This window comes from Pseudochaenichthys georgianus, chromosome 17 (genome assembly GCF_902827115.2).
Source record: "Pseudochaenichthys georgianus chromosome 17, fPseGeo1.2, whole genome shotgun sequence".
Classification (NCBI taxonomy): Eukaryota; Metazoa; Chordata; class Actinopteri; order Perciformes; family Channichthyidae; genus Pseudochaenichthys; species Pseudochaenichthys georgianus.
The window spans coordinates 27,867,906-27,881,705 of NC_047519.1; the positions used below are offsets into that span (position 1 = coordinate 27,867,906).

At 40.3% G+C, this 13,800-nt stretch overlaps 1 protein-coding gene across 3 annotated transcripts in view; it reads left to right on the plus strand.

Annotated features, from left to right (window-relative positions):
* The window catches only part of agap3 (ArfGAP with GTPase domain, ankyrin repeat and PH domain 3), a 122,876-nt gene that overhangs the window by 51,741 nt on the left and 57,335 nt on the right, over positions 1-13,800 (plus strand). For all 3 annotated transcript variants that reach the window (XM_034104557.2, XM_071206230.1, XM_034104556.2), the window contains exons 2-4: positions 4,550-4,608; positions 6,966-7,053; positions 12,651-12,736. In XM_034104557.2, coding sequence (XP_033960448.1) covers positions 4,550-4,608; positions 6,966-7,053; positions 12,651-12,736 — 233 coding nt within the window. The remainder of the gene's footprint in view (positions 1-4,549; positions 4,609-6,965; positions 7,054-12,650; positions 12,737-13,800) is intronic.

Consider the following 13,800-nt stretch of genomic DNA (forward strand, 5'->3'; position numbering starts at 1 on the left):
GCACGTGAAAATGCCTGCATGTATGCACGTACACACACACTCAGAAAACCACTGTACGCTCATAGTTTGTGCTCGCTTTGCGTTTTCTTTTCTCATGAAATGGAATAAGTGGTGTGGGGGGTGTTGGGTGATTGTGTTTCACTACCCTCAAACTGAATGGTCATTTTGATCCGAGTAGACATGAGCAGTGAAGTGAAAACTCTAACAAACAAGCTGGCAACGCAGTTTCCCCCTCACAGAGACAAAGACACCGGTGTCCTTTCTAAGCATCACAAACGCGGGGGCTCTCTGTTTCCATAGGCATTCTGGGACACGGTAATGTAGGGATGCTCATTTTTAAAGAGTGACGTAATACAGAGCACATGGTTTCAATTAGGTTTTTCTTTTTGCCTGCATGGGAGCAAACTGGTTCTATTGTATCTACTCCAAGGATTTAAAAATAGGCATTCTCTTTGTTACAGTTTGTAATGGGTGTGTGTCTGAGAGGAAATGTATGATTTGGTTAAAAGACTTCTTATGCACATGTCAGGCACTGTCCAATCTTGTGTAAAAGCTCATCATTTCATCTTCCTTTCTTCTTTTCGGTCTTGAAACATAAATGGTGTTGTTATGATCAATAATAATGGGTCTGCAGCAGCCGAAGTGGGCAGCCTCCATTCATGTGTTTCTTTTGAATGATACTTAGTTCTCCTCCGTTATCTATGGATTTACCTTTTTAATTAGCCTTCTTTGAAACATTTATTATGTGGAAAATGGGAGAAAACCATCTGGGTATCTAGCAGTTTTTGTTGTTGTTATTTTTACTTTATTTAAACTCTAACTCTTTGTTGTTTAGGTTTATTTCTCTTTTTATTCGTTACTTGTTAATGTTGCCGTAATGCTAAAGACTGGAACCTTTCAGCGTGTTTGACAACTAGCAATGTGTGGTCAATGTTCACTTTTTTCAACCCTCCAATTACTAGAAAATAACATAATAGAAATAGAAATCATGATGTCAATGTATAGATTGCATCTGGAAAATATAAATCCAACCATAATGACAGGAAATCCAAGTAAATTAAGAAGCAGTCTAATCTGATATCGTCTCAGAGCAGTGACCTGATACTGAATCAGATGGGTGTCTTCGCTCTTGTTCAGACATGTCAAACCCACACTGAGAGGGCTTAACATGGGGCGTGCTGTTTAAAGACTACCCTGCTCCACACAATGCTTGCTGAAAGGCCCTTCTGTGAGGGATGAACTTTTCTCCTCACCCACAACAAGTGAGACACTTAGAGGAGCACAAGGCTCTTTGTGCATAGAGGTCAGAAATAAGCAAACATTTTAGCAGGGGGTGTTTTTACTTTAATTGTAGTGGGATAAGGAATTTGTGGCTCAGGTCTACCTAGCTATGAGTCATGCAGGCTTTTAGCATACATTTGAAGATACATTACAAACATGTTGTATTGTATGGTGTAGGGATGGGAATTTGAAAGCAAATGTATATTCGAATATTCGACCCCCCAAAAAACGGTTAACCGGTTAACCGAAATGTACATATCCTATAAAAAAAAAAAAAAGTTGGGTAAAAAAAAAAATTCAGAATTTTCTTTTGTACATTTTTTTGTACATTTTTTTTCAAGATTTTTTTAGAAATACATACATGTTCAAATAAGTGTAGAAACCAAGTCGATTTTGTCAAATGTATTGAACTGGTGATCACAGTTTGACAGCTATAGGCCTACAGCTTTCATGTGCGAAGGCGATTCACAATCAGGCCAGCTGTAGAGAAGACCCTCAGCTGGAACGGAGGATGCGGGTATAGCAAGGTATAGCATGTATATAAGTTTAATTTGGCATAGTTTGACCTCTACACCGCACTCACTAACCTGGTCGAAGTATTTCCACACATTACTCCTTTTTGAGGCCATGTCTGTTGTGTAGGACTCTTCTTAGAGTGTAAATAATTACCGGACTATGACTGGTAAAATGTTGAATACCGGCAACACTAAATCTCTCCAGTCAAAATGTCTATGTACTTTGCCGCCACACACGGTTGCCAAGCAGCGCTTATTGTTGTTTAGGCTGGCCACTCATGTGTCGCGAGTGTTGACAGGGGGCGGGGGAGCACGCTCAACTGTTAGCGCCGGAACCTCGCAACGGCTGCGGAGCTCATTTGCGCCACATTTGTGCCTAAAATGAGGTTTGAGTCTGCGTGATCCGCGTGTAGGGAGAGGCAGCAGCCGTATCATTGGCTAGAACTAGCTAGATCTGATGGATTTGGACATAAACGCGAGTGAAGTATAACCGGACACGAGAGAGAGAGAGAGATCAGCACCTGCAGCTCTGCCCGCTGTGAGGGGCCGGTGAGCGGAGCAAAACACACCTTTAGACGTCACCTAACACATTTAGCTATGGCATAGTCGTATATAAATACATTGAATTATTCAATTTGATAATATGTAATCAACTTAGGCATCACTCCAAAAAAAAAATTAATAAAAAAAAAAAAATTAATACAAATATTCATAACTCATATTCGAATACATGAATAATTATTCGAATACCTGATTCATTTCGAATATTCGAATATTCGATTAATCGTTCCCATCCCTAGTATGGTGACAGTGGTAACCTTATGCTGTCATTCTTTTCATATTAGCATCGCCTCAAGCTAGGGCTGCTCAATTAATCGTATTTGAATCGCAATTACGATTATGGCTTGCAACGATTACGAAAAAAACGTAATCGAAATAAAACGATTATTTGTTAAAAATTATTACTTTTTTTTTTTTTTTTTCAGTTGAATTATACTTAAAGTTCAGGTTAATCAACTGTTAAAAACATACTGTTAAAATGTTTTTTCTCCAATAAATTGATGTTTTCAAAGTAAATGGATAATCGTTTTTAATAATCGTGATATCAATTATTGACCCAAATAATCGAGATTATGATTTTTGCCCTAATCAAGCAGCCCTAGCGCAAGCTCAAAAGCAAAGCATCATTGCTGCAACAAACAGGCTTACTGTAACGATGACTGCCTGTTGACTGTGAGCACTTTAATTGTTATGTTTAGACATGGGGAGGGAGTATGGGGGGTTCAGCTGGTATTACACTCCTTGTTGCCTGGAGACATAGAGTCTACTCTCTCATGTTGGAGATTATCTTCCTCTTGGGGGGTTCAGATGGTGAGAAAACATGATCCAAAACAGGAAGGTGGTCTTTGTTCTAATAGTTGTTATGACACATAGTTGTGTACTCCATCTCTGTGGGAAACTGGCACTGCTTGTTGAGTTGTCATTTGTGTTTTCAGTTGTGAGGGTTTGTATTGTTCTTCATTGTGGCCTTTTTTTTTAAGTGTGATTATCCAAACTAAGTCTTTAAATGTCACTGGAAAATCCAAACGAGTTGAATCAAGCCTGGTAATGACTGTCCTGTTCACCGATTGTACTGTGTTGAAACCTTATATTCAAATGGGCTGCGTATATTTTACTTACCATAGGTGTTTCACAATCCCTTCTTGGAAGTTGTGTGTTTATACGTTTTAAATGTTATATAAAAATATGGATATGAGCAAATGAGGGAGAAAAAGGGAATATTTTGAATGTGTTTTATTCTGGATCTATTTGCTGTTTACTTGTATATTGATCATTGAGCTGATTGTTGAAATTGCTTATGTCCATAACACAAAATAGTTCTATTTACTATCAGTTGAAAATAAGAAAACGAGCCTTTTTTTTATTTTATTTTGTCCTTTTGCTCCCTCAAAATAACTTTTGACGGATCAGTTGTTGTTGCAGTGTGTTATGTTGTTGATCTTTTTTCTGATAATATTGTCTGAATCCGCACTGGGATGGAAGTGCAATGGCAAATATAAAAATAAAAATTGCTTCGCCTGGAGGATATGGTGTAAATAAAGGTTGAAAGTTTGGAAGGCTACATCTTTCTAATCATTTGACCCTTTTTACTTCAGTGCGCTTGGTACTGCACGGCTCCCAAGTCAGCAGGAAACTGCACCGAAGTTAGCTGTGATGTTTTACTGTGTAGCAGATAAAAGATGATTTGAAAAAAGTAGATGAAATGATATTCTCATAAAAGTTCTGCCAGTATGTCAAAGTGTACTACAAACCTGACCAGACTGTAGATAGGCTTTGTCAAACGAATGTCTACTGAATCCACCTCAAAATGTGTTGCACACAATGTAGATAGCCTTTTACATTTTATTTTTTTTTATTTAGCCTTTATTTATACAGGTAACATCTCATTGAGACACAGGGTTTCATTCTCAAGAGAGACCCGATCAGTGGTATCAATACAACACAAAGTTACAGACCGGACACTTAACACAGAGGCAACAATCAAATAAAACATTGTAAACGGTAGTCATTCAAAATGCATGTGGTCAGATAGCAGGGGCAAACACCCACAGATGATTTCTCCTTTACCATCATCCAATGGAAAACTCCGTTAGTGCCATATCATCTGTAGCTGGTGTCAAATTGGTTAAAATAGCTGGAAATGCATTTAAATTCTGCTCGACTTAATTTCGTTTTTTGCCTTTTCCTTTTAGACTCTTTCGTCAACAGCCAGGAATGGACATTGAGTCGGTCAGTGCCAGAGCTGAAAGTGGTGAGTAACTTTTTGTATGACATCTTACTGGGCGATTTAAATGTCAATGGGAAACATGTTCTGTCCTTGTAATACTGGTGTTGCATATTAAAATGAGGGAGCAGTAGAGAGATTGGCTGGACTTCTCCCTGGCATGTACTGGGTGATTTTTTTTTAATGAGATGCGTTGGCATGGAGATGCAGGGTGGCTTGCAGAAGGACGGGAAATGAGTGACAGTTTTGGGCTAGACTAGTGACACATCCCGGGTCGGATCCCACCCGCCAGTGAAGCACACACACAGCCGCTGCCAAATGCACAACTAACATCGTCACATGATTTAATTCCTTCCTCCCATAACGACTGGCAGGCTTTAGAAAGTGCTCTCTACCAATCTGACGGTTTAAATAATATTTCTGTGTTAGATGAATTAATTGTTGTACATAAGAGAAAACTTCAGTGAAATACAAAGGGGGAAATTCACAAGTAGCTCAAAGAACAACTTGCCTTTTTGGCTTCAAACACTTTAAATGCGTCTATTTTCCTTTTCAGCCTCTGAGGTGTTCATTGGCAGCTTCCACACAGGGGTTTGTTAAATGGACCTGGGAAGAATGAATAAAATGTCTCCAAATAGCAATCATTCTTTTTTTTCAAAACATTCAAAGAATCCTGTGAAGGTCATACTGAAAAGAAGGTCTTACAAAGCTTTCATTTTGACATCAAAATCTTTTTCTTCTTGTTCATACCACAGTTATAATGACAGGAAGTGGGGTCAAAACACTTCCTGATGATTAGTTTAAATGATCAAAGGGTGAGAGAGCCTTTCCAACATTTGCTACAACAGCGAGCTGTACCACGGTACTGTAGTTTCATAATGACTACCTAACTGTGGTCAAACCTTATTTAATTTCTATCTTTTGATTATCAAGTCCGCACTTTGCAAAATTCCAAGATCAAATCTGAACATCTACAAAGAGGACTCAAAGTGGTGTACTTGTTAGTGCTGATACAGCGTTTGATTTTCACAAGGGCTGTATACCAGCAGGTCACAAAGTCAAACAGCAGGAACACTGCTCCAGCGGTACGTTCAAAGTCGATTTTTGTTGACTCATTGCTTTCACTCACTGCACACAGCCTACAACTGTTGCTAACTTAAAGCTTATTCATAGTTTATTCTGCTGGGGTACCATATGGTGTGTGTATACATACTGTATACACTTCAATTATAGAGAGGGGGGTAGGCTGGGAAAGGCCTTGAACAGATATTTTCTCTTGTGCCTCAAACCTCCCTATAATTAGAACCATACCTGACTTTAACACCAACTAATGATCTAAAGAAGAGGAGGGTGATGGTGGGTAGAGGGAGGGGATGAGGCATGTTGCAGCCTTTGTTCTTCCCAGACGTGCTGGCATCCTCGGCCCACCCTCCGCCACGCATCCCCCTGAAGGCACCATAGCCAGCTCTGGTCTAGACACCAGGGAGAGGAAGCGGGGGAAAGACTGCAACCAAACCGATGTTGGAGGACTTTCCTCATAATGTTCTAAACGGTCCGCGTAAATAACCAGATCGTAGTTTTCAGGGTTTTGTTCCTTAACTATAAACCAAATGTACTTTCCATTACTCCCCAACATTTTCTAAGCATTCGATACATTTCTTTTTTGATGTTGTCCCTTCAAGGCAGCCGTTTGTTTCAATAAATGCTAGTATTGAAGTGAAATGTACTTGAAGAGATCTCAATCAAAATGAGTCACCCTTCTATTTTGTATCGGCATGGTTTACAAGCCAACCAATACGATATGTTCAAGGCAGTTGTTACATCAATTGCTTGGACACTCAGACAGTTACTTAGACATCTACAAACAACAACAAAACAATATTGCATTTTACAAGCCTTTTAAGTGATCGGTTTGGCGCTAATGGTTAGGCTGTTGCAAGTAGAAACTGTTTTGAAAACCTTCCCCAGGTGATGAAGTTAAGAAAACTCTTGCAAAAATTGCACATTTCACTTTTTTCCCACATAGTTGATTCTTAAAAATCTGATAATATAGATCTTGTTGCAATCCAAAGGAAACACATTTGATAGATTATGACACCACTGCCATGGTTAACATTGAATGTTCCATCTTGGCCCTGGAAGCAGCAGCTTGTCAACAACACATCCTCGCACACAAGCTACGCTAACCTTGTGTTTCCGAAGCTTTAAACGGAATCTCGTGACCTTACTCAGCGGATAGAGTTGAAGTTTAAATCTGAAACAACCTTGTGCTGTGACTTTTACTCCCGTCATCATTATTGTCCTTCAAGTCGATGCTTCTGGTTTGTACCTGTCATGCTATTCCTGTCAGAAATAATCACTGTATTTTGCCCTTCGCCTTCCAGGGCATTGTGGGAAATCTGTCCAGTGGAAAGTCTGCTTTGGTCCACCGGTACTTGACGGGCACATATGTGCAGGAAGAGTCTCCTGAAGGTAAGAGTCTGCGGTTGGAAGTGTGGATTCAGAAGGGATTATAGACATGTGAGACACTCAATCAATCTGTAGCAGCTTTAGATCAGGGGTGCCCAACCTTTTTTGAACCGAGAGCTACTTTTAAAGTTGCCAGTCTGCCGAGATCTACCAGTCCAAATAGAGGCGTAGCCATTACTGACAGCCTACGACCAGGTACATACACACTTCTACTTGTATAAAACTGACCTTTGTACGATCAATACTTCATAAAATACTGCAGATCCTTTATCTTACTTCTTTCTAATCTACACACAAGTATTTAACTGAAGTCACACAACAGTGTTGTTGATACAGAGTTGGAATTTATTCACACGTCACTACAGTGGGTAATGTTTTCAAGAAACATTGAACAGTGCTGCCACATATGACACAGGGACAAAAGACTCTGAACCCTTTCTTTGCCATTATATAAAAAAGTGTTGCTACAAAAGTATAAATGAGGCTTACTAATAAGACAACTCAGATCTGAAGCTACACAGGAATCTGCTGCCAACGTGCAATAAAAAAGACAAAATTAATAGAATCAAACCCTTTTTTGTAGCATTTTAGTAGATTATAAAAAGAAATGCCTTTTTTAAAATAGGATGCAAGCAACACTAGTTTCTTAACCTGAATTGATAATAGACTATAATCAATTTAAGTTTGCATTCTTATACCATTTTGTACAATAATTATAATGAATATGTTCAAACAAACTAAAACTCACAGCTGATTAATAACGGTATCTAACTTGAGTTTTTATTATATCAAAAACCTTTAAAAAAATTCTACTGTTATTTTTACTGATATAAAAAGCGCGTCGGCAGCCTCCAGGAATGCTTCTTTCACAACTTCGCCGTCTTTGAAAGACTTCATGTGTTTCGCAAGAACGTGACTGACACGATAAGATGCTCTGGTAGCAGCCTTGCTCTTGTTGTTGGGCCTGGTGAAAATGGACTGCTGTGCATTTAGCTGTCCTCTCAGGCCCCTCCCCTTTTGGAGCGTAGGGCAGAATTAGGAGGGAATTCCGTCTCGTAGCGTTTGTGCACTGTTTTGAAATGCCGCTCCTAAATTACCCTTCTTCAATAAAGCCATGCTCGCATTGCAGATGAGACAGATGGACTTTGAATTGGAATACATACAAAAATAATCATCCTCCCACTCGGAGTGAAAATGATATAGTTTGGGCTTTTTTGCTTAGAACTGCCATAATTGCGGTCTTGTGTGTGTGTGTGCGGACTGTCACTCCTGTTGACACGGACAACGTCAGCGCAGTGCCCACCAGCCACGCCCCGACACATGGGGTCACGCCGGCCAATCCGAAAACTTTGATGCGTTCAAGTGCATTATTCTGGCACAGGAAGATTATGTTATAGGACATTAACGATAAAACAGAATATTGTTGTTCCATTTTTAGACACATCTCGCGATCGACTGGTTGGTCACCCCTGCTTTAGATTAATGCAACACCTTCAGTGTGGCTCTTATGGCCTCATTCACCTGACAACGTGTCATATAAAATACATGCCTGCTGACAGATTGAAACCTTTTCTTTCCACAGTGTCAGCCTCTCACAAATCAAGAGAAGCCTTGATGTTAGATTACTCACAATCTGGTGTGTTTCAAAAGCATTTGATTAGTGAAATTATACAGAAGCCTGCAGGCTGGTAAATAGCTTTGTTATTTTGTTCTAGCATTTTGGCAATGATTGCTACTTTGTAAAGACAGATACCAATATTAGGCTGAGAATATAAAGATGTTTACATGACGCATGATCTGAAATATACTTGGGAGGGCGCTGGTAGCGGGGGGGGGGAGGGGTGTGACGTGCCTTTGTGATGTACATCAACCTTTCTGTTGGTCGCTTGTTAGCAGACCCGTCACGCGATGGCAGAGCGAACAGGTACAGGCAGGCCCTGATAGCCCAATAGTTTAAATCTACTACCCAAAAATAAACATATGGACATGGGTTACTATTTAACAAAAATGGTAAATGTATTTAGGAACCTATCCATGTGATTTTGTATAAAGAGACTAGATCTATGGGAACACCTATATGAAACAGAACTGTATACATTTCAATAATCATAAAGTGCATCTTACCTTTTTTCCCCTAGTTAACTTTTTTATTTTGTATTCATGCATCTTTTACTAATCACTACCCCCTCAAATGGAAATATGTGTTTACATAAATGGTGACCACACCGTTTGAGACCCACTGAGAACTTAGACTAAGTTAACTATCTAAACACTCAGAGTCCTTTACCTCACCTGAGCTGAGGTTATCCCGAGCTTGAATGACACACAGAGACCAATCGACGGCTTTGATTTATGATCTGTATGACAGTGGCCATGTCGGCAGGCCACATCTTGTGGACAGCCAGTCACCCTGTGTGAGGCAGCCCACTTAACAGGCCAGGCCATCGGGAAACCCCCCGGTCCTCCCGATGGCCAGTCCGGGACTGGGTACAGGAGGCGTAGAGCGAGGGATCATTGTCCACAAGTTAATCGATCGCAGATGGCGTCGTGGTCGCGGACGAAAAAAACAAAAAAAAACAATTATTATAAAAAAAAAAAACTAAATGGGTCGCAAAATATACTTAGGTGGCCGTTAATATACCTGGGCGGCCCGCCCAAGTATAGTTTGTGTGGGAAACCCTTCGTCTAATACATTTATATTAAAGATAAATAAATAATTAGAATCAAGCTTCCTGATGCCAACATTGATAATTGCCTGGAAGCATTCTTATAGATTTCTGTGTTTTTCACGACAAAGCATAACATTTCCTGTGAGTTAGGGCTGTGCAGATTACTCCTTACTGACTAGGAGGTAAACTAAACCCCATCATTTCTCAAGGGCTGTAAATTCATCGTTTTACAACCATGATGCTGTTTGCATCCTGGATGTCCTGATGGAGAGCGTGCCAGTTTACCGTGCTTGGAAAGGTTTATTTACAGAAAGGGACCCTTCGCCATTTTAATTGAATCATAATGAAAATGCCCCCCCTTCTGGCCTGACATGTTACTCTTCCTCTCATCCAATCCAGAAGCATGTTAGCCAACCCAGAGTTAACTGATAAGTTCTGAAGGGTTTGTAGTGTTTCTTTTTACTGTAATTATAGGGAGGACGAGACGTGAAGCGCATAATTAGTTTCTGGCATTATGCTGCACCGAGGGAGAAAGAATCCTCGTATCTTAATTAGTCCTTGAGAAATCAATGTTGGAAATGCTAACGCAACAGAACAAGCATTTTTCGCTGTAATCAAGGAAACATGTCGGCTCAGATCTATCCATCGCAGCGCGTTGCTGTGATACAACATACAGGCTCTCTTTGTTTTATATTCACGTTAATGGCTTCACTCCAGATTGAGTTTTTACATCGCAGAAGCGTTTCCCAGCAGAGGAAGGTTCAGTGATGGCTGTTTCTTTAGTCATTTGTTCCTGGGCTTTTGCTATGATATCTGAAAAAAAGAAAGAAAAGATACTGGGGTGTGTTTCCATAGCAACACCGGATGGAGCTCCGTTGGATTGTGGCTCTGTGTCAAGGTCTAAGCCTCCGTGTAAGCAGTGTATGCTTACTGCGTGTTAACCGTGCCTACCAACTCGCCGTCTCTCTGTAGGCTGTCCGCAAGGTTGTTAGTCGCCTCTTTTTATGTAATGCTGAGCAACACATTGAAATGATTCATAATTGCTTTTCTCGTCGTGATGTAGAAAAGTGTTAAAAGAGGTATTGTAGCCTGCCTCACTCTTTTTATTATTCACAGCACAGGATCTTTGGATGCATTGTATTGGCTCAGCTCTATATAAAGAAAGCTGCATCCTGGGTGATTACACAACTGAAATGTTTACTTCAAATTCCACCCATGTTTTCACCGGAGCCGCATGCTTTCAGTGCAGATACTGATTTCAGACAGACTTTCCATAATCTGTCGTGGCGTGTGAACGTGCTGCCAAGCTCCGTATTCTGATAAATCTTTGGCTTCTGTTTCATTCTGATCCAGTTTTTCTCACTGTGTAACGAGATCCTCCTCATCGGTTTTCCCTTTTTAAAACGGGAACTTCAGAGACATGCAGACGCATCGTTTCTCAGTCCTGTGTCTGAATCCCCCAAAACGCTCTGTAACTTGAATACAAAAAGAAGAAAGCTGGCTGGTGGTACGTGCATCTCTGTTACACAACCAGCATGCAGCAGGACTTCAGAGGCTGGGAGAATCCCTTATTTGCCAAGCGAGTTAAAGTGGACTTAACGGGGCGGAAGTGTGGCTCAAGTGGATATGTATTGCTTGCTGAGACGGGAATACTGTCCGGCTATTAAAAACGACAGGGCTCGGCTACTGTATGGCCCTTACAGCTCCTCTGTGATGTAAGATCTGGAGTTGTTGAAATGCAGGTTTGCAGAGAGAATCAAGAATTACAGAGCTGATCTCTGTGATCCCCGATCTCCGTCTATTATCTAACCATATGAATATCTTAGCCAACGTGTCTGCTTATGAAACTCCTCGAAAATCTCTAACAGGTGTACTTTTATTCTGCGGTCACATCCACTGCAGCATTTGTTTGATAAATTAAAAAAAATCCTTCCCAGACCTTGTCAAATGTGTGCATTATTCAGTTTTGTCAAATGGCTTTCAGCATATTTTCGTATTCATAAGGCACCTTTTCACTCCTAGGGACATCTATATTCTCACCACTTTTTCATTTGAATGTTTTTAATCTCTGCAGGAATCTCAAACTATTCCAATGATATGCGAAATCTAATTTACTGCATAGTTCTCCCACTGATCTCTTCTTTATCTGCAGCCAGCTTTTGCTAGAGGCAAGGAATGTGCATTTCTATCAGAGAAGAAATTAAAAGGGGAGAAACTCAAGGCTGAGCAGTGTTCGCTCCCCACTTCTCTCTAGTGGACATGCTGTGACCCGAGGCGCGTCAGCAAAGACGTGTTTCGCCTCTGATTGTATCTCCCGTCCCCTCTTCTCTCCTTTAGTCTCTTTTCTGAAATGACTCTCCTTGACTTATCATGTTATTGCAAGGTGTAATGAGTTATGCTAATGCTGTGAAAACCAATGTTCTAACCCTCTGAAGATCACGCAGCGAAGTGATGCACTGAACGCGATAATGTTTTTGTAGAGAAAGTCTGGCCTCTCCGGGACTTGTGGCTTTGAACCTCTTCCCTCAGCAGCTGTGCATTAGACATGCTAAATGGCCGTTTCTCGCCCACGTAATTGGCTCCGGAGAGACCTGGTTTCCTGTTGGCATATGATCCGAATGACAACACATTCAGGGGACTAAATGGAGGGTTGCACTTAGTCTCATACATGTCTCTACAAACTTTAAGAGCCATGTCAAACTGTTTTGAAATTAAATTTGGTATCCAGGATGTCGTCATTGTTTTTATGATTAATGAGTGTGACATGGCTCTGCAGTCTTTTTCTGCTTGGGAACCCCCTGGTGGTCAGTTATCTTAAAAAATTAACAATATCATCCTGCGCCAGCTATGGCCAGACTTAACATGTTTATAACAATGACCTTGAAACAAACTTTTTCAGTAAAAAATAATTAACAAATGTCTCTTCCTCAGGTGGACGGTTCAAGAAGGAAATAGTGGTGGATGGACAGAGCTACCTACTTTTGATCAGAGATGAGGGGGGGCCTCCAGAATTGCAGGTAAGGGGTTTAACCATGATGCACAATTCAATATCTACAATATAATCAAAGTGAAACGGGGTGTCCGCGGGGTCTTAAAAAGTATTAAAAGTTGATAGCGAAAATTAAGGCTATTAAAAAGTATTGAACAGCATTTTCTAAGGTATTACATTTTGTAGCTAGTTTTCAATAAGTATATAAATTGTCCAAAGAGGTTGTATTCTACGGTGTGCCTGAATGTAATCATTGCGTAGGTGTGTAGTGTGATTCTGTGTAGCTTATTGATGGCATCCCGTTGGGTTAGACGTCATCTGAACAGGACGTCGCACGCTCACTGCTTGATAGCGCACGACGGTTCGTTTACGCCGGTTGTTAAGCAACAGCGTTATGGGGAAATGCAAGTTTGCGTCCAAATGGTTGGAAGATAAGGAGGAAGGACAATCAATACTGTATATAGTCAATGTGAGGTAAAGTGTGTCGCCAATGTAACCGGTTAGAACTCCAAGTGGTGATGAGGTCTTAAAATGTATGGAAAGGGTCTTAAAAAAGGTCTTATAAGGAATTACATTTGACTTCAGGATTCCTGCATATACCCTGTGAAAACATCAACACCAATAATTCCCATTGCTCGCAAAAAGTCAAATATGATGTGACTATTTTAAGACTGGGCTCACTTTATTTTAATGAAAAATACTCCATACTTTTAATTTAAAAAAATGTTTTAAGTGCCACACTTTCATGCGCTTGGACTGAAAATTAAAAGTATGGAGTATTTTTCATTAAAATAAAGTGAGCCCAGTCTTAAAATAGTCACATCATATTTTACTTTTTGCGAGTTGATATCAACTGAATTAGTGAAATGGGCGTATGATGTGGTTTTTATTGATCGCAGCCCCCTGAATCGGATCAAAATCATATCCTGGCAGATTGTGTGAGGTTTCTAAAGTTGCCCAAAGAATCAATATAATGTTGTGTTTTGAACACCAGTAAGAGTGTTACTCCTGAAAACAAGTCTCTTAAGGCCAAAGCTGCAAGATGTGTCAGACAGAAAGTGTCATGCAGGCAGGAACTGTTAGGGACAGACC